The 25,273-nt window shown below is 42.0% G+C and overlaps 1 protein-coding gene across 1 annotated transcript in view; it reads left to right on the top strand.

The window, feature by feature from the left end:
* The first annotated feature begins 1,391 nt into the window (after positions 1-1,391).
* LRPPRC (leucine rich pentatricopeptide repeat containing) overlaps positions 1,392-25,273 on the top strand; it is a 150,386-nt gene continuing 126,504 nt past the window's right edge. Inside the window, exon 1 of the mRNA XM_009641573.2 lies at positions 1,392-1,612. Within this exon, the coding sequence (XP_009639868.1) occupies positions 1,392-1,612 (221 nt within the window). The remainder of the gene's footprint in view (positions 1,613-25,273) is intronic.

Here is a 25,273-nt window from a genome sequence, read left to right as displayed (position 1 = left end):
ATCGCTAGCTGAGAGCTGCTGATAGTATCAAACTTTCAGCTCTGCCATGCAGACCTACTGCAACATTTTCTGGTTTTGATAAATTGGATGTCAAGATCAGGTACAAGTGTTGATATTTCAAATAAAAAAAAAAGAGAGAAAGCAGGAGAGAGAATGAACAAAAGAGGGAAAGGAAGGAATGAAGGAAGCAAGCTCTGGAGAAAAAGACTAGACTAAAGTTTTTCATTAATTTTTTATGTAAAATAGATGTTTTAATACACACAAGCATGTTAAATTATTTTTCAGCATCCTTTGATTTTCCTACTTGTTTGATAAAAAGTCAAATAAAATTTCTAGAAGTAAAAATGAAGCATGACGGAATCAAACTAAGCTTGTTCATTGACAGTGACATACTTTGGCAGCATTTAATATCACTTCAGGTTTTTCACACAAATATAATGACTATACAAAATGCAGGGTAGTGGGGAATCTGACAGTATTTTACGGGTCTCTATATACACTTGTGGACTGTATGCATATACATATATTTGTGTAATTCTAATAAAAAATAAACATCAGAGCTTTGACTTAAAACTAGCCAATGCTACCTGAGTTAATTCACATGCATAGTTTTCCTCCATAAACCTATGAAAGTATCCACTGCTTAGCTCAGGCCACTGCAGCTACAGGCAGGGAGAGTGGAGGGCTGGAGTTGGCAGGGCACGGGGGACATGGACATGAGAGACGGAAAGGCCAGAGATGTGTGGGTGATGATGAGGTCCATAGAGCATAGCTGTAAATAAAAAATAGCTAAATAAATGCCTGCTGTTTCATTTTCTCTTTTTGCACACCAGTGTTTATGTAGACTGACTGTGGGCAGTGCTAGTGTCTGAAAAAAAAATTATGCAAGTGGCTGAGCTAGCTTTTACTGGGTGGGAAAGTGGGAGGCAGTGAGGAGGCAGCGGTAGGAATTGCAGATTTTACATGCTTAGGAAAAAAACGCGTCAAACACGAGTGTGTAAAAGCTGCTGGGTGTCACAGTGCATAGTGCTGAGCCAACATTGTTCTGCTCTCTGAACTGATTGATGAGTGGATCTGACATCTAGCAACGCCAGCCATGGCAGACGGAGAGCAATTTTGGAGCAAAAAAAGGTCCAGTGGGGGCAGGAGAAGAGGGAATACTGTCAAAGCCATATCTCTGGTCCTTTCTCAGTGAGAATCTGACATGGAATTGCTCTGTGGTATAAGCGCCATCCTTCCTCAGATGTTATTAACGGTGCAAACCAGTTAATGAAAGGCTTGTGTGTGCTGCAATTTTGGGGCAGAAAGTGCGAGGGCATGGGAGAATGGGGTAAGAGGATGTCTGTGCTGCCTGTGGGTGACGGGCAGACTGGGACAACGAGGTGCGTGGGATGGCCGAACCGCTCGCGGGACCATCCTGCGCAGCGCTGCTGGGGCTGGGCCAGCCCGAGGCTTCCCCGGAGCGTGCCGATGCATGTGCTGATGCACGTGCTCTCCTGCTGGTGGCTGCTCTCCTTCGAGGCCAGGCCGTGGTGGGCAGTCATGCCGCAGACCTGGGGATAAGGACTCCTAAGGAAGTGCTGCCAGAAGACTGCGGTGGAAACCAATGCATGTAAAACTGCTTAATTATGCAGTGCTTAATTATATTTATTATATCTAAATGTAGAGAACGATGAGTAGGAGTAGCCAATATAAGTTAGTTGCCTGCAAAGTAAAAAATTCCCTAGGTACTGCAGTTGGGTAAGTGAATTTCATCTTACACGTTTGTTTCTTCTTTTTCTTTTTTTTTGGAAATCCAAAAAGCTTCTCTTGTAAATTTGCATGGCCGTCGACTTGCTGAGGGTAATGCTACTAACCGTGTTGCCGAGAAAAGTCCTCCTCCTGAAAGATTAAAACCTATGGGCTTTATTCCTTTTCACATCACTGATTCATCGCTTGCTCCCCTCCCTCAAGATTTACAGTACTCCAGGACCTGACTGGAGGAGCTGTCTGTCATACTTCCAGTTAATCAATGACCTACTTTATTATTACATTTAAAGCATGGGCTCAAAGAGAGGCTTTTTGCATTGAGTGAAGATCTGATCAATAACTGGCATGAAGGACACGGCAGGGAACAGGGCTGTGGAAGAGTGAATAGTTTTTACTAAATGTCATTTCATGACACCTCCCCTTGGTAGTCCAGTCTATTTTAGGTACAACAGGATGTCATCATTCCGGTTACTCTTTCAAACAGATGTGCAGATTGTGGAAATATACTGAGCACTGAACCAAAAGCCTTTCGTATAAATATTAGCACATCAGAAGGAAACAAGACAAATTTTATATTCCTTCCCCATCACTTAATTGTAGGCATCTTCTCTGATACAATGGCAAGTACAATCCAACTCAGCAGGCCTCAGAAAGTTAAGTGGAACAGTGTGCCCCAAAAAGATTATTTTCTACTGGACTAACAAAGGGCAAATCTGTTATGAAACTTATTTTGTAAGACTGCTACCGTTTTGGGGGACAGACCTGTTCCTTTGTGTCTTCTGTATCATAAAAACTTCATGTCATTACAAAAGTTAAACCACTTGTTACTTTTATGCACCTCTGCAAAACTGCCATGAGTAGGAGAGAGATGAATTGGGTTCTCCTTTGTCTTATGTATCACTGTCCTGGTTTCATCTGGGATAGAGTTAATTTTCTTCATAGTAGCTAGCATAGTGCTGTGTTTTGGATTTAGTACTACAGGAATGTTGATAACACACTGGTGTTTTCAGTTGTTGCCAAGTAGTGCTCAGACTACTCAAGGACTTTTTGAGCTTCTCCTGCTCAGCCAGGTGCATAACAAGCTGGGAGGGAGAACAGCTAGGACAGCTAACCCAAACTGACCAAAGAGCTATTCCATACCATATAGCGTCATGCTCGGGGGGAGTTAGTCGGTCGGTTGGTTGCGGGGAGAGTGATCGCTGCTCGGGGACTGATCACTGCTCAGGGAGTGATCGCTGCTTGGGACTGGCTGGGCATTGGTCGGCGGGTGGTGAGCAATTGTGTTGTGCATCATTCGTTCTGTACACTCTGTATATTCTCTTACCATTCTCATTATTACTATTATTATTATTATTTTCTCTTATTAAACTGTTTTTATCTCAGCCCACGGCTCTAACCTTTTTTTTCCTTCTCGATTCTCTCCCCCATCCCACTGAGGGAGGGGGGAGTGAGCGAGTGGCTGCGTGATGCTTAGTTGCCAGCTGGGTTAAACCAGGACAATCACCAAGAGGGTTACTATTGTGTTTCTACTACTTACACTATATATAACTAATATGTATACACACACGCACAGAGTTATGCTTCTGCAACCTCATTTAGCCCGTAGAGTCAGTGGACTTATATTGGTCTCACCAAAGACCGAAACCACCCATGCACAGGCACAGCTGAAGAACTATTTGACAGAGTCTCTGTTGTCACTGCCAGGACAAGAGTTGGAAAGATCTTGAGTTTGAGATCTGGGCTGAGTTTGCGTGTTTCGTAACTGAATAATGTCTTAGGTCTGAATCCATCTCACCTAGCTGTAGGCAAATGTTTGAGTGGATCAGAAGGGTAAGTAGTAACCCTCATATCTGCATAGGGTTGGTCATGAGTGATGGACTGAGTCAGACCACCTAAGGTCTGATGTATTTTCTAAAGGTGTCTATCTTTCACCATGAGTCAACACAGGAAGCCCAGTGAGACCCTGTCCCTAACCCGACACCACGGGAAGCATCAGCGCTAGCTGTTATCCATCAAGGCCTTCATGCACACAAGGAGTGATCCTGACCTGGGAGGAGAGGACTGATAGATCCTCTCTCTGTTGTAAGAAAAATGGGAATTCCCTAAAATCTTGTGCCACTGGTAACTTCCCCAGGGATTCTGGAAAAAAACCCCGAACTCTTACACATGAACCATGTGGGTTTTTCAAGAGACAAAGCTGGTTCCAGCAGTAACCCTTTTCCAATGATAGCAAGCACAATTCAGGAGAATGGAATCTTGTGGAGCCAGAAGAGGTAGATGCTAATGAAATTGGGGTGAAACCATGTTGCTCTTATGATTTTGGTTCCTGCCCATCTTTGCATAAAGGGAGGAGTTCCAATGCTTGCAACTTACTCTCTGCAGTGCAAAACCTCCTTACATTGACTACCTGACCTGTTATTCTGCAGCTTGGAGTAAAGCAGCCTTTCAGAAGTGCTACAGAAGACAGACATCCACTCCTTTGCCAAGTCAAAGTAGTTTTGGGATAGGTGAAAGGATGAGAAGGAGCTGAAAGTACCCAGCGTCTCCTGTTTTCTCCTCCTAATATCAATATTTAGGCAGGGTAACATGCAATCCTATCACAGGTGACAGAAAAATACAGGTAATACCTTTAAAACAGGGCTTTAATAAGAGTAAGGTCAGGGCTGCTCTCTCTGCTCTTTGGATTCCTTATATGGAGAGAAGAATTGCTGTCAGGACATCAAAAGCTTTGTATATTAAGACAAATGCCAATACCTGAAGCTAAGTACTTAAATAAGCATCTCAGTTTCAGGTTCTTGCCAACCATGTGGCTTTGGCATTTTGCTAAATACTATTTCACAAAAATGTATTGGTATATAAGCAAACTACGGTTTTAAAATGCCACGTTAAGCTAAGTGATAACAAGAAAACATAGGAGTACAGTGGTGGAGTGGTTGAAATGGGTTGCTAGGATGTTACAAGGATGACTCTGAGATTGTTCCAAAGAGTGTCTTCTCTCAAAACTGTAAACACATGGCTGGGCTGAGGAGTCAAAAGCAGATAAATTAGATGTTAGCTACATGGCACTCTGGCGTGCCAGAAGTTGGTATATCTTAACTGTTGTAGCTCAAAGGGCTCCAAAGGTCAGACAGGCCACAAATGCTGATTATTGTTAAATTTATATGATAAGATTATGCAAAAAGAAAGCCCATTTATTTAGTTGCAAACTGAATAATTAGATATGGAAATTAGTAGCCATGCGTCACATAATGCCATCATTTTGAGAATAACCTCATTGTAAGAGCTGATCTAAACTGAAAACCACAAGGAACGACTGAACAGAACATAAGACATTTAACAAAGGAATAAAATGATATTGAAATGACCACATTCCAGGGGAATTAAAATCTGCTCCCAAACTCTGACTACATTTGTTCAGTCTCATATGCTAAAATCTCCCTGAAGGGTGATTTTTCTTGGACAGCTCAGACAGATGCACTTCCATATTGCAAGCCCCTCTCCTACCGCTGCTGCGCAGAGCAGAGCTACCGATGGTCTGCTTTGCCCCGACTGTGGGGAGACTTGCCAGGAATACACGGTTCCTTCCAAAGAAAGGAAACTTATTAGTTGGTCGCTCAGTTAAATGCAAGCTACTAAGCCTTTTGGCCCCCTTTTCGCTCCTTCTACAGCTATTCTGTGAATGAGATGTTTTGCCACTGAAGTCATGCAAGTAATAAAAAGGGTGATGTGGTGTTTCCTGTACCTCTTCCCTAGCTCAGCATGACACAGACCCTGCAAGCTCCAAGCACCTCTGCAGCCTTTCAGCCCAATGTTGGTAGAGCATGGCTTCCAGCAGGCTGTGATATAAGGTGTCCCCGAATCTCAACCTCCTCCCTTTTGCATTTCTTGCCATTTAAATTATTCTCACCTCTGCAAGCAAAAAAAAAGAGCAGCACCTGGAAGTCCCATATTAGTGACTGAACCTTCAAGTTTCTAAAAGTTCCTAAAGTGCTGAGTAGCCTGAGCACTCACTGGAAATTTAAGCACCTCCACACATTCTGCAGCTAGCACCAGCGAGCACCATAGGGAACCGAGACCTCTGCCTCACCGTACCCATGCAGAAGAGGGAGGAATGGAGCTGCCTTCTGTGCTGCTGGTGGCTCAGGCCAGCATTTCTTAGCGTCCTCAGACCCCAATGGCCTTCCCTATACACAGAGTCTTCATGATCAACCCAGAGCAGGGCTTGTGCAGCCTCTGGGTAACACACCTGTGCGTGAAAAACAGCAAGAACAGGTAGCCCTGGAGCAAAGGGGAAAACAGCCCGGCAGAGTGAGGAGTATGAGGTGTTTCGGGACTGCTGTTCACGTGCTTGGGGCATCTCACAGCACTCACCTGTGCTCTTCTGGACCAAGGCATCCAGAATCCCACATCAGAGATGCGGACACGGCTGCCCTAGTCCTAGTTGAAAACCTGTCAAAAATTTAGGACAGACACCATCTTTCCTCAGTCTTTGCATCAGATTCTGCATGAGCCAAGGGCTGAATCTCTACCCTGAGGGTTTATCTCCATTTTCCATGGCAGCGATGTTAATCCAAGTGGTTACTTTGATTTACACAGAGCTTCTGAGTTACGCCGTTGTAATGTTAAGAAAAAAGATCCACCGGGAATGCACCAATAAAAATTACAACAAAGGCCAATTAGGTTCTTTTTTCTCTGACTTATTCACACAAAGAACACTTTAAAAGGTGAATTGCTGACTGAGGCACCACTCCAGCTGGGATGAGGATAATTTGGGGTTGGTAACTGTAATAGCTTCTAAGTGGAATTCATTTGCTGCCAGTAGTGCAGCTCTAACTGATTTTCATCTGCACTTTTAATAAAGCAATTACAAAACAGCATAGTCTCCGGTATGTGAAAGTGTCCAAAGCTGGGACAGAAATTAATAACGTAATAGGGTAAGGTACCTAGGGTCTGGATAAAATGTCCTGGAATTAGAAATGCTAATGGCTTGTCTCGCAGATAACTGGGCTGGTGTAGCAGTGGGCACAGCGGGCTGCCACGAAGCCCGCTCTGCGCTGGAGTTGCTCCAGAGCCTGGGAGATGGCTCTGCCGCATGTCCCGGTCCCCCCAGCACCACTCTCACCTTTAGAGAAATACCAGAAGAAGGACTTTCTGCAGCCATTTCACAGCACTGATCTTCCTGATGTCTGTCACCAGAAAGACTAGGGTTGTGATAAGGAAAATCTTTTCTGCCTGCTTTTGGAAAGCATTTGTTGATTCAGGACTAGACCTAACAGTTGTGCTGAGACTTCCAGTGTCTCAGAAAGGCTGAAAAATCTGATTACAGTTGAGATGAAGGGAGGAAGATTTCAAAAAGCCTTGCAAATTTCAGGAGAGTTCTGTTGATTGGAAAGAGCTGTTTTGGCAGGCCACAATTCCACGCAAGATACTAACTTATAAGGAGGACGAATAGGTCAGAAGGAAGGCATAAATGCATTATCACATAGGAAGTTTCAGCTGTGCTAATTCTTTCTAGGGAGATCTTGCCTTAATTTCTAAAAAACTTAAGTTCTTGGAATACCCTTCCACTGTTTCAAGGAACATACATTCACTTATTCAGAAATACTGGGCAAGTCTTCTAATTTTGCTGTGCTACAAAGTACTTATTTGCACAAGCATCCTACTTGCCTTACATGAAGTTCGCAACTAAACCCATGCAGAGCACTTAAAACCCTTGGAGGTCAGTGAGGGAGACATTAACAGCATTTGGTGCTAGTTATTTGTTACCTTCTTTCTCCACATATTTTAGCCACGTAATATACATGTAAAAGAATAAAAGCAAGCGGCATTGCTTTCCTTAAGTCAAGTAAGTCTTCCTTCTAGCAGTTCACAACCTGGCCCTGCAGCTCTGGCTGTCTGCCAGACAAGTTAGTGCTGGTATCATGTAGGCTAATGTAACTCTTGAATCACTTGACTAAATTTAGACACTTGCCTCAGAATTGCCTCCAAACATTTAAATAGACCTCACAAAGATGCTTTTCAGGTTTTGTGGGGTTTTGTTCTTTAAATCAGACACACGCTTTTAATTTGGCTTTTTTTATTTCTTCAGTAAAAATAAGTTACTATTCATTGTTACTCATTCAAAAATATTAATTCTAAATAGCTGAGAGGTGCTTTCCTAGCATGGTGTGCGTTCAGCAGTGCCAGATGCCTGAGTGCCCAGGTGCAGGAGCAAAGTGCAGAGCAGCTGGTTTGTTTTCTCCTGTGGCAGCCCCTGGGAGAAGCACACAGGGCGAAAACTGTGCAACTCAGAATTGTATAACCCAAACCACAATGTCTGCCGACAGCGTTGTCTCTTCAGGGCATGTGCCTGGAGATAGTCACTGGGAGAGTGACTTCAGACCTAAGGGAAATCAAAGGGACCCATCTGGGTTATCTCGGTCTCTTCTCCCAAGTAACGGGTGATAGGACAAGAGGAAACAGCCTCAAGTTGTGCCAGGGGAGGTTTAGGTTGGACATTAGGAAAAATTTCTTCATGGAAGGGGTTGTCAAGCATTGGAACAGGCTGCCCAGGGAAGTGGTGGAGTCCCCATCCCTGGTGGTATTTAAAAGACGGGTAGACGAGGTGCTTAGGGACATAGTTTAGTGGTGGGATGGCAGGGTTAGGTTAACGGTTGGACTTGATGATCTTAAAGGCCTTTTCCAACCTACTCTATTTTATTCTATTCTGTTCTATTCCATTCTATTCTATTCTATTCTATTCTACTCTATTCTATGCTTCCCTCCCTGAAGGTGTGGAAGGTGTGAGAAGGGGGAAGAGTCCAGTGAAGCAGGTTTGCAATCATGCCTCGCCACCCCCTTTGACTGACACCACACTTCGTCTTTGAGCTGCCTTTCTGACTAAGTGATGGGTATGGTTATGTTATGATGAACTATAACTGCGGGCAGTGTAAAATCAAGCAAGTTAGCCATTATGAGTGGATCCCTGGCAGGTACATGCTGATTCAGTTTTGGGTGGCAGTTAGGGCCGGTCACACGTCTGACGAGCAGTCAGAGACTGAAGCATGGTTGGCACGACCCACTCTCTGCTGTGGAACTGTAAGCTCACAGAAAGTCCCACAGACTCACAAGAACCACTGGAGAAAAGACTCCAGGGCATTTCTGAGCCTCTGGGAAGGAAACCCCATTTCCTGAGCTAAGCCTCGTACCATCACTTTTTCTTTAAGGGATATTAAAACAATGCTGTCCAACAGAGGATAAGCTCATGGATGTTTTGTTGTTTATTACACACTGTACATATTGGCATCTGGGTGTCAGTGTAGAGAAACTTCCCTGCTGTGGAGTTTCAGAAACTGAAAGCAAAGGCTATGATGTCCTACTTTTGGCTGGGATAGAGTTACTTTTCCTCCTAATAGCTGGCATAGTGCTGTGTTTTGGATTTAGTACGAGAATAAAGTTGATGATAACTCACTGATGTTTTAGTTGTTGCTAAGCAGGCCTTGCACTGGTCAAGGACTTTGCAGCTTCCCATGCTCTGCCAGGTGCACAAGAAGCTGGGAGGGGGCACAGCCAGGACAGCTGACCCCAACTGGCCAAAGGGCCATTCCAGACCATATAATGTCATGCTCCGTGTAGAAAATGGGGGGGAGATGGCTGTGGGGGCAGCAATTGCTGCTCAGGGACAGGCTGGGCATCAGTCAGCAGGTGGTGAGTGGTTGCATCACTTGTTTTTTCTGGGTTTTGTTTCTCTCTCTTTTTGTTGTTTTCCTTTTTATTGTATTATATTATATTAATTATACTATACTATACTACACTACATTTTTTATTATTTTACTTTATTTTATTTTATTTTATTTTATTTTATTTTATTTCCATCATTAAACTGTTTTCTGAGTTTTCTTACTTTTGCCCTTCCAATTCTCTCCCTCATCCCACTGGCGGCAGGGGGAGAGGGTGAGCAAGCAGCTGTGTGGGGGCTTGGTTGCCAACTGGGGTTAAGCCATAACAGGCTATAACTGGCGTGTTTGAGAAACACCACAGAGCAGAACTGGGTAAGCAACCAGCAGAACAAGATTTATGAGAATATATATGAACGCTTCAGTTGTAAACAGCAAGCTATACCATGACCACGCAGAAACAAACAACCCTACAGTTTAATTAGTGACAGGGATGCACAGCCGCTCCTGCCGCAGGGAGGCAAAAGATACACCTGTGTGAGAAGCAGAAGCAGAAAGTTTGGAATGAGCTGAAGACTGTGTTGACCTCCTCAGACTCCATACATCACTCAAGGTGGCAACAGCTGACTCCACTCATGTTTTGTGTTCCTACAATGCATGGTTAATATTCACTCACTAACTGTGGCAGCTACGTTTGATTTATTCTGAATAATTAACGAGTTTATTCCAGAAATACATACTGTAGCATCCCTTACATTTTTCTCTGAAGCATCTGATATTGGCCAGGGTCAGATCCTAGAGTTTTTTGGACCAGCTTGGAAATTCTTCCTTGTTTTATTAAACAAAGTCATAACATTTTCCTTGCATATGGCAAATAGCCACACTTGAAGCTTAGAAAACAGTATGTTAGCAGCATTTACCCCAAAAGAATCTGAACAAGCTGTAAGATATATTTATACATATACATACAGATGTGTATGTGCATAAATATATATATCTATATGTGCATAAATATATATCTATATGTACATAAATATATATCTATAGGAAGCACTGTCTGAAATACCACCCTCCCTAAGGAAAAGCTTAGCAATCAGCTGGTGCTGAACTCACCCCATAGCAGCAGAAGGAAGGGGGAATTTTGGACCATGTCTACAAGGGCAAACTCCTGCAAAACCAGAGTTCATGTTGGCAGGGTTCACGCGCAGAATCTCTCCTGCGCCAGGCCTCAGCCGAGAGCGTGCAGCACCCCATAGGGCAGCACTTCCAAGCAAGTGCCCTGGAGTTGAGAAAGACTGAATTTGTACCAAAAGGCTGAAGCGTTCATTCATGGCCAGAAACCGCAGAAAGCTTGCAATGAAAGGCGTGCTGTGGAAGCTGTAGCTGGAGAAGCAAGGAGTCAGTGAGTACAAACGGCCAAAACTAGGCCCAGAGATGTCCGAGAAACTGATCTCTCAAATCTGCTGATGTCCATCAGTCTAGCGCCTGGGCTTTCTGGGTCGTGAGAATGCCTCAGTGACGTGGTATGTTTGGGGCAAGAGAGGTGAGAGGATAAAGTGCCGGGTTTGTCAGTGACCAGAGGCTTCAAGCATGTTGCCTGAAAGCAGCTAGAGCTTCAAAGACAGTCACAGTCATTGGCTTTTTCTGTTTCACTCTGTTTTAATTCTTTAATTGCATAATTCATTAATCTTCCTCCTTTCATGAAGAGAAGGCAAAGTATTTAGCTAGAGACAAAGGTGAACTTGGACTAGATGATCTCCCAAGGTCCCTTCCAACCCTTGCCATTCTGTGATTCTGTGATTCTGTGGTTTTGAATACATGAGTTTTAGTGAAAAGTTTTAATTTCAGTTTGGATCCAAATTTTACTTCTGATCACCTTTAGCATTTAAAAATACTTAGATGGCTGGAAGAAAGACCTTTATGATTGGCAGTGTTTACATGTGGATCTGAATGTAAAACCATAGCTGATGTGAACCCACAGTTGATGCATAGACTATACAATTAGACTTTCAGGGATGTAGACTTTCATTTCCCCACGTGGTCTGTGGCCTGGACTAACACCACACTGTTTTCCACATGCCAGAGCTGAATTGTCAGCTTTAATAGTAATTTCACCAGCAAAGTCATCAAGCTGGTGAATGTCATTCTTGGTTACTTACTACCATGACATTCTGTCTCAGATTGAGTTTGATTACCTAAAGCTTTATTGCCAAAGCAAAACAAATCACTCTAATTAATACTGCAAGCTGAACACACTGCTGAAGCATGGTCATTTTTTGTCCTTTCAGTAAAGCCTATCTCTTTTGGTACCATAAATATCCTTGTGGCACGGTCTGAGAACATCTATACCAGCTGAAGTCACTATTAAAATATCTTTTATTCAGTCAGTTTCAGGAGCCATCCAATCATAACTTCAACACACTTCATCTTTATGCCATGGAGAGGGATGAAGGAGTCCAAAGGACAGCCTAAAAATCCTTGTTCCAGATGAGAGACAACTGTAGGGTGTTGTTTGGTGACCTTTCACAAAGTCAACAGTAGAAGGCATAGCATGGTGTTGCTGATGGTTGGAGACAGGCGTATTAGGCTAATTAAGCTGCATTGCTGACAGCAGGCCAAAGTTAAGAGGGCATAAATTTGGAATTCCTGCAAAGCGAGAGAGAAATGAGGCAAAAAATCCTTTACCTACCCATCAAGAACAATCACAATTAACTAAAGATAAGAGCAAGGGACTAAAAATAATCTTTTAAATTTGAGTTCATTTTCCTCACAGTATTTTTTCTATTGAACTTAATTCTTCACTACTCATAAACTGGGAAGCGACGGTCTCCCTACAGATCTTTCTTAGTATCAGTTTTCAGGTAGCGGCTCAGCATTTGAGCTATTATTCCCCTCTGCACTGCCATTTGCTGTCCTTTCCTTCAAGACTAGTCAAAACATCTGCCCTAACAGTTTGAATTACCTGACTTTGGAAGATATTGCTGTGTATACAGCATCAAGTATGCACATACCCTTTCCAGAGCACATTGAGAATGAACAGCTCACTATCTCGTTTGCAGAATGTGATGCACAGGACAGTTATTGTTGGTGAAGAGATCTCACAATTTTTCTTTTCAATGGTAGAGTGTTTTGAGGGAAGATTGAAAGAGATGAATGGTGCTTGTAATCTGAAAAGCAGTGGCCTGTTTTAAGTAGAGGTGTGATATGAAAAGAAGTGCAAGTCACAAGTGGGAAAAGATGACAAAAGAAGTAGGCAGCAGGAAATGCATGGAACAGATCAGGGTTGACTCATACAGCTTTCAAGTCTATTTATTTCTTTGGAGGACTACACAGAAATCTATTTGCCTCGTGGACAATTGACTCCTGCACACAGCCTTGCTTTCTGGTTTTCTGCCATTCTCTAGCTATAGACCTCCTTCCTCATACACAGGCCTTACAAACAAGCTGGGAATGTGCAAGAAAGGAGAAGGGTATTAAGAGACTTCAGTTGCTTCCTCAGTCTGCAGGAAATTGGAGTTAACCAGTCCACCCTTGTGCTTCTATATCCTTTAACCATATCAATGTCAGTGTTCTCCTCACCTTTACAATATATCCTTGCTACTGAGAATGAAACCCCTAGAGCACCCAGTACTGGCAGGATCCATGTACAAGAAGCATGGAAAGGATAATCCTCTGTAGTTTATAGCCTTTTGGGGACAACTCCTCATCAACCACATGCTGGGAAACCAGACAATTCAGATGCCTTTAAGATATCACATGGAGAGAGTGTGGGTAGAGTTCGGGGCTTAGGTAGCCAAAAAGAAAAAGAGCTTTCAGGAGAGCCCTTACACCAAACTTTTTACAGCCTGGAAACTTTGACATCTGCAGAATGCAATGCTTAGTTATTCAGCCTCTGTTTACATCTCCTTCAGATCTAGCCATCTGCTGCACTTCAGCTGTTGTGTTTTGATGCCAACCTTCCTGTAAGCAGACTTGCATTGATTAGATTCCATCTAGCAGTGTAGCTGCTTCTCTGTGAAAGCCTAGCTTTCCTTCCGTCGGCTCCTTTTCTCACTTCTGCTTGGACATGTGAATATTGCTTTCTCATCAGAACCAAACTGACATATCATACATCTATTAGTTGCCCACATCCATTCTTGTGAATCCATTCATTCACCGGAAATTCCTACTATGTTGCTTCATGTTGCACTGCCGCAGAGTATGAAATTAGAGGCATTCAATACATGCATGGATATGACAGATTTAGCAATTAGAGTTCACTTTCTTGCACTTTTCACTGGCGTCTATTATATTCTAAGCAAAAGGAACTGTTCAGTATATTAAGAGGGGTCATTTTTAGAGGCTGAGTTGGCTGAGATGCAAAGATTTACTTGGACTTTATTTTTTTCTCTGCTTTTCTATGTATTGTTGTCCTTAAATCTGGGAACAATTTTAGATAATATGCACCAAATGCATGGATAGTAGAGGAACCATTGAGTAAGCTACCAAATCATAGACATGCAATGACGTCTAAGGAGTGGGAAGAAGAAGGGTAAAAAACCTGAAAAATGTGAGAGAAACATAATAGGTATACGTCAGTGGGAGTGAAAATTTTGTTATTCTTTCTAAGATAGTAACGATGACTTCAGAAAATAATTTTTTTTGCTGAGGTTCTACATCTCTTCTTGCACACATTGAAACTGTTATTTGTTCATACAGTCAGAAATGTTCTGCAATAGTTTCCCTAGGTTGCCAGAGCAAAAGGAACAGCAGGTATTGGAAGACTGGAAGCGTGTCTAGCTTTATTTTCATGTTTCATCTGCCTTCCTCCCTTACTCTTCATCCCTTGTTTCATATGTTTTCAGACCATGACACTTTATAGGAGGGGCTGTACCTTCTCAGACCAGCATTTAGGACATTGTGAGCACACCAATAACGTAAGCAGTCAATAATAATGGGACAGATTCTACCACTCTACACCATGGACCAGCTAATCAGCAAGGGAGGTCCTCAAGTCATCCATAGTAGATGTAGGGTCTTAATTCTGAAAACATTTCCACAAAGTTGTTTTACATAAATCAGTCAGCAGGTCCATGGTTGTGAAGTGCAGGACGTGCATATGTGCTTTTGGGATCAAGGCCCAGCAAACAACAGGGTACTGTTTATTTTAAGCCTAAACCTGCTCATTGCATTCAGCAAGTAGCAAGACTCCATGATTTTACTTTGCTTTGGTTTTGTCATGACAGCAGCTTCCAAGAGTTCAGGAGTGAACCGCTGGTGCTGTTGAATAAACTGCAAGCTTTTATTGACTTCAGCTAGACCTTTTAATCATAGTGTTTCTTACCACTATTGCTCAGAAATACTGAACTTTTCCACAAAAGGAAGAAGACAAAAGGATTTCTTCAGGTAGCTTCCTTCACTGAAAAAACCCCAGGAATTACAGTGTGTACTTTTAACATTGTGATTGGAGTCTGGGCTTTTGTTATAAAGCAAACGCAGCTCCATATACACTTCTGCCCCCATCTTCCAAAAGGTGGTTAGATGTACCAATCAAGCTGGCTTCTGAACATACAATGGATAATACCCACTTGTTCTCAAATACTTGATCGGATTCTGAAAATATAACTTTTTATTACATGGAGAGAGAAAACCACAATATTAATTTGGGGTTTTGAAGTAATAATCAGTAATTGTCAGGGAGTACAGCACTTAACCCACCAGCGTCCTGGGTAGCAGTCCCTTGCCATGGATTCCGTCAGGTATCATTGCTCAAGGCACAGGTCCCACATGCCGTATTCATATTACCTCCTTTATCTGTTCTGTCAGACCTCACACTAAATTATTGTTTTTCAGCATGACACCATTTGCAAATCTATCCAGGGTTGTCTAAGGACCCCTTATTTAAGTCAGCCATTTCATCTCAGGGTATGCTAGGCAAAATTGGACCCTGTTCACCTGCAGTGAACAGTTTTGGCCGTCTCTTGTTGCAACACCACATACAGTTGTGAAGCTCCTTTCATAGTAATTTGAGATCTCTGTAATTGCAGCTGTGGGAAGGCAACATTTCTGAGGGAGAGGTGATGTACCTTATCAAACCAACTGACAGAGTTGCAAGAAAAAAGCAGACCAGCTTTTGATCTCACAGGGCCTCAGATGGATGGAACAAATTTTGTGCTAAGCGTAGACTGAGCTGTGTCAGTGCCACATAACAGGGAGGTCCCACACAAGTCTATAAATTTCTTGCAGATTGCTACAGCTTCAAAAAAAAAAAATACTCATAAGCTTTCTTAAGAGTAAAAACCTACGATTTCAACTACCTTTAAAACATGGAGGAGACACTTAAAAGTTACAAAACGTTACATATTTTAAACAGAGCCTGTGCTTATGATGATACCCATCTTTCACAGTGTAAAAACTTTTTCCTAGTTCTGTGTTGTTCAGGTCATTTCACATTATTCACAGGTACACAGATGAGGTTTTGCTATGGTGAATCAGTTACTCAAGGCATAGCATAGTTTTAGCATAGCATAGCAAGGTTCTTTAGTCCTGCAATAAAGATAATTTCATTTAACACCCTACAACACTTGAATGAAGTATAACCAGATCCTTTCCAGTGGTCTATAAGGGGATTGCTAATGCAAATGATATCTCAGTTTCTTCCTACAATTCATCGATACAGATCAGCAAGGTTTTCCTCGATGTCTTATCCCAAACTGTGTAGAAATCACTACAGATAAATATTTCATTACAACATTATTCAGGAGAGCAGCCCTCTGAGAGAGAGGGGTTTTGAGAACAACTGTGGAAAGTCAGAAAAGAAAAGATGAAAAAAAGCATTTCTTTTCTAAGGATTGCCTCTACTGATCATAGTCCAGATTTTCTTTGTAACGAAGCTCCCAGTCTGGAAGACTCTGCGTGCGCGCAAAGGTCAGGACAGCATCTGGGAAGTTTAGGCTGTATTTCTGGCAAAGTTTGGGATGAGAGAAGAAGTAATGACATCGCTCCAGACCTTTCACCTCTAGATACTGTATGACCTTGGATTTCTGCACAGTGTTTCAGGAGGCTCTAGTAGGATGGTGGAAAGGCAAGAATTTTCTTGCTTAAGAGTGGAGATAGATAGCTGTGTGTGGGCACTATCTCTAGTCAGGTACCAAAAAAATTAATTCTTCCCATTCCCCCCCTTACTTTGTATCATCCTTTTCAATTCACATGTTAGGGCAAAGATCCAGAGTCTCAGTCAACATGAAAAGAGGCTTGTAAATCTGATGTACACAAATCTGCGTAGCAGATTTCAGAGGGCTTCGTGGTTTCCAAGGCAGATCGAAAAGTATAATCCTAGCTATTTTTTAACAAGTGTTCCCTGACTACAAGACTATTGGCAGAGCCTGCACTAAAATATTGCATTTAAATATCTGTGTGTAGACATAAAGAAGGCATTTTGCCAAAACGAAAATGAAAATCATTGGCCAAATTAGCATCGTGTGATCTTAGCTTTAAAGTGACCCTGATGCTGTATAAACAAGATTACATAAGGGTTCAGCGGTATGTGAAGCAGTTCAGTAGTGCCATCTTGAGGGAAGCTCCTAGATGTTATGTACAATTCTAGATTTCAGATCATCATTTGCTCCTGTTTTATTAGTTGGAAATAAGTCAATGAACCACCCCAGAAGAATGAGGTGCAGTAGATTCAGAAACGCATTAAAACATGCCCTTACTTAGCAGAAGAGAAGTCAAAGCCAGCACTAATGCATTTCTATTGCTGCAGAAAATTATAGTCTGGGAAATAGAATTGTAATGTTTTGCACTTTTAGCTGTTTATCGCAAAGCCACTCAGTAATACGAATTAAGCCCTGCAAAACATTAACACTAATTTAGACCATAAATACCTTTGTGTCAGAAGGGAGTCAGCAGAGGTAAAGAGCTGATGCCAGAGTCTCACAGAATTCAGTTTATTTTCTGTAATCTTTATTTTCATCGGGGATGCAGAGCAGGATCCGTTTGCCCTAGTCTGATTTTCAGTAGAATTATAACTATACATTGGAAATCAGATTGATTAATTTATGAAGTGGCAAATGGTCAGAATTACAAAAGAGGATGCTTACAGTTATGATCTGCTTTGCTTTCCATCAGTTCCTATCTTCCCCATCACATTGGTCTGGAAGTGCCATACACCATCTGGTAGACTAAGATCAGTAAATGTCAAAAGTGGTTTTCATTTTTCAGATCTGTCAGCTGGTGACAAGTAGGGCAGTTTAGAGATCATGCAGATTTAATTTTTTTTTTACTGGGGAGGGCTCTCTCCTTATTCATAAACATTTCTGCATTTCCTGACCAGAGCCAGAAATGGCAGCAAGTGATGGTTTGTATATGGAGTTGCTTTTTTTCCCCCCCCACTGTTGTCTTCTTTCAGTGAGAAGAGATTTACAGCTCTTAAACCAACACAAAAATAGTGCACCATCTTTAATAGCTTAGATGTTGATGACTTGTTACTTGACATGCACAATCACCAGAGCTGACGTATGATTTATCGATTATCTATGAAAGGACAGACAGCTGCAAACTTCAATGCTTCTGTAAATATCAACATCACCCTAGTGCGAATGCATGCAGTGTGTGATCTTACAGCCATGTGCAATTCCTCTGGGCCCTGCAGGTGGAACTGAACATACAAATTCAAGTCACCTCTTCTCAGGATCCAGACACCTTCATTTATTGCTGAGTTTACCAGGATCAAGGGCATTTTGCGCCTTTAGGAAGTGCCAACAAGTCATAAGACTGTCTCTGGAAGAAGAAGGAAGGGAGAGGGAAGGAAGACACCTTTCCTTTCCAGGAAAAATTAAAGGGAGAAATGAACATCCCCTTGTACTGACTGTGTCTAGGGTACCAGTACATGCCTTCCTTTTTTTAGCTTCCTTCTCCTGCCTTACATCCTTTTGCTCTTTACCCTGAGTCAGATTCTTGGGAATAAAATGTCATCGTTAGCCTCTGAACTATAGAAGTTTATGAAGGTGAGGGCCTGCCTTCTGTCTTCATTGTCTTTTATACCTTATTGTTAATCATTCTAGTATTTGAAGTTAAATTTCCATTACCATAGTAGTGTGAAACTGAAACTTAAGTGAAAGAAATAAAAATGCTAGTGCTTATTAGAAGTGGATAATTTTTTCATTGAGAGACATCTTCCCCATTTTATGAATTTATTAATAAATCTAATTTTCTTTATTCATTATTTCTCTGGGAAGCTGTCAGGAAAGATTAAAGGAAAAACTGTGAAAAGCATCCAGGACTATGTATCTAACTCCTTGGCATGTGATGATCGCATATAGGTATCAAATCACTATGAGCTGAATAGGTAATAACATTTTTGCTAGAATTGAGCTAATGCCTTACTTTTTTTCTCTGTGGAACTAAAAATTATTTCCATTATATACTTCTCCATCAATACAGCATGCGGATAAACAATTATCATAATTACTATGTAGTGTTGCTCTTTCACACAGTCCTCACTATAATTAAAAACTCTACCCAATCCTGCTCTGGGAAGAAGGTTTGAGTGTAGATACCCTGCCACACACATGAAAGGAGGAAATCTCTGGGAAGGCTCTGTATGTCTGTACTTGTTTCTAGCCTCCCTACACAGACACCCTTGTGGAAGGAGGCAATAGATGCAAAGGCTCTGTATTTATGCACTTGTTTGTAGCCTCCCCATTTCTTTCAGAAGACTGAAAATACTGTTCAGAAGACATTTTGTACTGCAGTGGATGGATGGCCCATCCCTTGGAAGAAGGAAATTTATTGATGGGGAAGGTATGGCAAATTAATATGGTTTATTATGCATATTTGGGAAATGAGTTCATGGATTACAGCAGGATTTCTAGCGCTGTTTACGTACACAGCCCATCCACAAAAGGCTTTCTAAAGGGATGAACAGGGAGATGTGTATGGTGGAGCTGACCTTCTGTCCTTCTGTGCCCATGGGGGTAAGGCTCTTGGTTACCTTTGGAAACAGAGGCAGTGATTTGCCATTAATGAATAAATGTTTATACTTGTCTTCTTTTTCTTGTATGAGCAAAGCAAAAAGACCTACAGTCCAGGTGTGAATAGTGGCTGTATGTATTTATTCTATTTCTTTTTTTAACTTGCTCTCTTCTCCTTAATCAGTTCCAGTTCTGCAGCCCAGATCCTACCAAAGCCTGATGCTAGATCTGTGGTGGCCAAGGAAGTATCCACAGAGCAGGGGCCACTAATTTCCAGTGAAGCTGTGGAAAAGACATGCAGTGAAAACTCCCAAAGGCTCTTCCTGTTTATAATTTTCCTGTTTGTTGGGGTTTTTTTCCCTGTTTGTGGTTTTGCACTTCTGTGTAGATGTATCTGCATCTGAATAAATGGTCATGAATGAACCCAATCTGCATGCAGAAATGGCTTGTGTCTTGAAAACATGTGAAAACTTATATTTTCAATTCACCCTTTCCATAGACATTTCAAAAAACCTGCAAAGCTTGGGCTGTGGAGATGACACTAAATGCAACAGACATAGTTTTAAGAAAAATACACAGAACAAAGAAGGAGCTTTTATTCAGTTAAGTGTCTTTATGGGTATCCCTTGCTACATTTCCCATTAAATGCTCTCTGAATAGACTGCTATGAAATTGATATTAAAGAAGTATTATTTGTATCATGTGAGTTTCCTTTAGAATTTTCTCTCTCTTCTATTTCTGAGCAAGTGCCTTGTGATTTGGCAGTTCTTAACCTTGCCAGCCAAGCTAGTAGGTGAAATGATTTTTCTAAAGTATAAAACAAAGTCCTGGTTGCAGGAAGTTCCCTCTTTGCTTCTCGTGCCATTTATTTTCGATTTTAAATGTCCACCCTCAAAGCAACTGGGTGAAGGATGAACGTGCCAATGTGTTTCCTTGACCTACAGTCCAACATCATTGCCCGAAAAGTGAGAATCATCTGCTCTACAATGTTAAGTGCTCGTACCATAGCGCTGTTTCCCAAAAGCAAATTCTGTCACAGGTTTACTGTTTCAAGCAGCAGTAGGTGTGTCATTGTACCAGTAAAATATCTGAACAAAAATTAAGCCTGCACTGATTTTATCCCCAAGAAAATCATTCTGCAGTAGTATATTAATTCAGAAAAAACATTTCAGGATGGATTTGTCCTACTGAATCTGTGGTTTTCACTCCCCTTCTGCAGAATTCCTGTGAAACTTAGGGCACCGCCTGTGAGATTTCTTCACATCATCTCTCCTCAGCCTGACATAGATGGTTTTTAGACTCAGTAGCACAACAAACACTAAGATCCTAATGCAGGCAAGACAGCAGAATACATATACTGGACTAGGTAGCGTGTATGCATACTGCTTTTTTTTTTTTTTCCAAAGAGGAGCTACAGACCAGCTTATCCTGTTGCTAGATCATCCCTTATCTCAAACGGTCCTGCTGCGGGCGGATCACCTCTATTGTTGATGTGATGTTCTTACATTGGGCATTCAGCACACATGCAATTCTATAACAGCTCGATACCATGAGGTGTCTTCAGGTTTGCTTCAACCAACCTCCTAAAACACTTTTGGCAACACAGAAAGGTAACAGCTAGACGTAACTCATAATTTGCAAAAGGAAAAAAAAAAATCCAAACCTTCTTTCAATTTCTACTTTAACATCCAGGACTGACTTTACCCACAAAAGAAAAAAAAAATCAGGTTGCCATTTCATCTTATACATATATTTATGTCACAGTCAGAAATTCATAAATGTGGTGATGATCTCTATTTTGTTGGTATTTAAGTATGACTTTCCCCTGCAGCCAAGCAGCTATTTCCCCTAGAAAGGATCCTATTCCAGCAAATGTGCCTGCCAGTACTGTGCTTTGCAGCCATTCAGAAAAGGTGCTGAACAATGTGAGGAGAGAGAGAGAAAGCACAGGGACAAGAAAATACTTAGAGCATATTTTAGAAGTACAGTATGATAAATACACCATTTTTCTCAGTGAAATATGCAGCTTTTGAATAACCCAGAAAACTTCTTAGGACTTTGTTTATAACTGACTATATCTGCAAAACATAAAATTCCAGATTTCCTTTACCAAACGGCAAGATACAAACAGGCACCATAATTCACTGCAGGGAACGGTCTACAAGGCTGTACATAAATTTGAACAACAAAATTACACACATGTTTAAATGAAGACTTAATTAGGCATAATGTTTTAACTGTCTCCATGAAATACTGTATTTGATTTGCGATTGTATTTTAACATCAGTTATTTCTGACTCTACATACATTAAAGCCTTATTCATTCATGACTGGTTGCAGACAATAATCTGATAAATATCAGCTTTAACCCCTTGCATGACAGCCTAAGAAAATAAGACCCCGATCTTGACTAAGGTCTTAGTAAGCTATAATAAGACAAAATGATACAAGTTTCTCCTATAATTTTTGTCAGAGGTCATCAATCTGTATTCAACAAAACCATTATTGATATTTGATGCCGATGGGTTCCTAGTTCACTGGCTAAAAAAAAATCATATGACACATTAGGCCTATTCTTTTTCTTATGTGAGACCCATAATTAATAGGGCCAAATCATTCTCCACAGATAATTAATTCTCATATAATTCCACAGGGTGACTGACATTTCATGTAAATACTTCTTTGGATAGGAGGATGCAAAGAAAAAGGGCTTAACTGCCGAACACAGTGTATTTTGCATCCAGCTAAAGCTCCACATCAGTGTGCTGTTGCCGAGCTGCATCGGCACACATTTCCCTATTGCATCCTCCCCCAGACCCTTTGCAACTGGTTAGAGAAAGTCTGTAATTTGAAAGAGGAAAGAGATTAAAAATGCTTAAAGAATCAGAATGACCGAAAGCCAAGATTCTTGCAGTTCTGAAACCATATCATGACGTGTAAATGCCTGTGTAACCCTCCTGAGGGGATAACATCTCAGCCCAGTCTGTTGGTGTTTTTAAGCAAGATGGCTGAGCCAACCCAATACAGCAATGCTACCAAAATGTGCAATCCCATTCCCTCTTCCTCTTTTCTGGAGGAAGCTCTGGTATACACCTGACTCTTCACTGAGCTCACTTCATTCACCAAAGCCATAAAAAGTAACAAAACACACCTAAAAAGGCCCATTGCAGGAGTTTGCCACAGAGATGGTGAGTGTCAGGAGAACCCCTCCTGCCAGCCGTGACCTGGCTGCAGACCCCAACTCCTCCCCACCTGCCACCAGAGTCTAATACCCAGGGAACACCCTTACAACCTCCTTTCCCAGCCAAGGAGAAGAAAAGGAAGGTAGGGAGAACACGAAGCACTCACATGCTTTCTTCTCCCACCTATCTTCAGAAGCAGATGGCAGTGCTTTGCACACCCCGGCAGAGCAGGCAGCCGTGCAATTAGGTGGCTGCTCTTTCCACACAGCAGCTTCAGGTTGAAATCCTAAAAATGGCGGGAGCACCCCCTGCGAGGCAGTTTGTATCGGCTACTCTTGCAGCAGGAGAGAGAGATACTCTGCCTTACCTCCAGTCATCTGGGGACAGACACCTTGTAGGTACAAATTGCTTTTAGTACAAGGACCTACAACGAAATCACAGCACATGAAAGCTGGGGATCTGCACCCATTTTAGCCAGCGCTCCTGAAGAGACGGCGCTGGTGAGATCATGCAGTATGTGTGCCTGCACATCTGTCTGTATTTCTTATTACTTTTTTAACCACATCCAACGACATTTAGGCAAAGGACAGAGATCTCAGGGATGTTAAGTCCCCACAGCCTCTGGCTAGCAAGAAAAGACAGTGTGGCTATTAGCCAAAGGAAGGGCTGAAGAGTGAACTGACCATTGTTAGGCATGGCTGAGGCCGTGCGAAAGCTCAACCTCAACCTCAACATACAAATGCAAAAACGAGGGTTCATTCTACTGACCCTACAGAGCCAGCATCAATATAAGTCTTGATAGAGGCTGGCTATATAAGGCTGACTGCAATGTAAGTCAGCTTTTCAGCTCCATAGACCAAGAGGTTTAGTTCCCTGCTTACAGGAAGGCAGGCAAACAAAGTAATAAATTATAATATTGTTCACCTTTGCAGACAGGTTCCTTCTTTTCCTGTAAGATACATGAATAAAGTATCTCACAGAAAAAATACAAAAGCTTTCTCTCAATTCTGTTTTCATAGAGCCTCCAGGATTCATGCAAAATTATAGCAAAACCCAAGGATAAATCACAGTTTTTGTGATAAGGCTGCCTTCTACTTAAGGTGTAGATTTTTGGTTACAAGGAATGCTGGATTTAGCCCCTTCCTGGTCAATATAGTGCTTTACAGTTTTACTCACTGCCTTTTGGAAACGATTTAAAAATCGATGTGAAGGCATGGGAGTAAAAATGTAAAAATACAACAGACCTATTAGGTCACCAGATCCATCTACATGACAGACCAGGACAGTTCTCTGTGACAAATCTACCCAGCTGAGTTTAGCAGTCTTAGGCAATTGGACAACTAGCACTTTCCCTTACATTATAATTTTTTCAGGCCATATGTTGTGTGCTTCATTTCATTAATTCAACCATATTTTTTCCTCTTCCTTTTAAATAAAGATTGCAGCACTCAGATGTCAAGCTGAAGAAGACATTATTCTAACAGTAACATCTAACATCTGTTTTTGGCAGGCACTATGGGCAGTTGGCAGCAGCTCTGCAGTTCCCTCCTTATGTAAATGATCATGTGCTGGTGGCTGTCTAAGCTAACATTGCTGGAAGACAAAGGAAGAAAGAGTCCTTTTCCTTTCACTTGACGCTTACTGGTTAGCTAGAACATAAGGAGTTTTGCATGTTGAGCAGACAGCCTCATTTTCACTGTATGTGGGCCAGATCTGGCTTCAGGGGAACCAAAGAGAGCCTTGTGGAAGCAGGAATATTCACTAAAATATTTATCAAAGAGAAATGATTTTTAGGGTCTTATTTATGCACGCATTTATTTACTGGAAAGAAGGAATGTCAGGGAACACTGCCTGACGCAGAGGCAGGGAAGAAATTATGATGTGCACCCTCCCGGCCATACAGCAGATGTATCAAACCTTTCCGAGGCTGGAATGTATTTCTGAAAGGGAGGTTCATTGGATGCACAATGATTGTTCAGACCTGTTTTAATCTGCCTGTAAAAGACAGCAAATATAGAGCCCCACTTACTGTGAAAACCTGGCCTTTGCTGGGCATCACACAGGAAGTACATTATTTACAATTCTCCCTCTTGTTTTGTGTGTTGACCACTTGATATGTGGAATAAAAATGGGATAACTGGAGAAACTCCCCTGTGTTGTAGAAGACAAACCAGAGGGTCCCGTTAACTTAGCTCTATAGATCTCTGACATCCAGCCTGTGAGTTCTCAGCACTTTTAGCTCCTGCAGAGAAACAGTCTCTGAAGATACCACTTCTCTGAGATTCTTTGGAGATTCTCATAATGCCTCTGCTCCCAGCCATTGGGACAGTACTGCCCAGCCATAAGTCAACTGAAATTTTATCGCTGGTGTAGTGAGTTGACCCTGGGTGGATGCCAGGTGCCCACCAAACTGCTCTATCGCTCCCCTCCTCAGCTGGACAGGGGAGAGAAATATAATGGAAAGCTCATGGGTCAGGATAAGGACAGGGAGAGATCATTCAGCAGCTACTGTCATGGGCCGAACAGACTCAACTTGGGGAAAATAAATTTGACTTATTACCAATTAAATCAGAATACGATAACGAGAACTAAAACCAAATTTTAAATCACCTTCCCCCCACCCCTCCCTTCTTCCTGGGCACAAATTCACTCCTGATTTCTCCAGCTCCCCCCCCCCCCGAGTGGCGCAGGGGGGACGGGGAATGGGGGGTGCGGTCAGTTCATCCACCGCTGG

Source organism: Egretta garzetta, unplaced genomic scaffold, assembly GCF_000687185.1.
Source record: "Egretta garzetta isolate BGI_Z169 unplaced genomic scaffold, ASM68718v1 scaffold166, whole genome shotgun sequence".
Taxonomy (NCBI): domain Eukaryota; kingdom Metazoa; phylum Chordata; class Aves; order Pelecaniformes; family Ardeidae; genus Egretta; species Egretta garzetta.
This window is presented reverse-complemented; position numbering and strand designations above follow the sequence as displayed.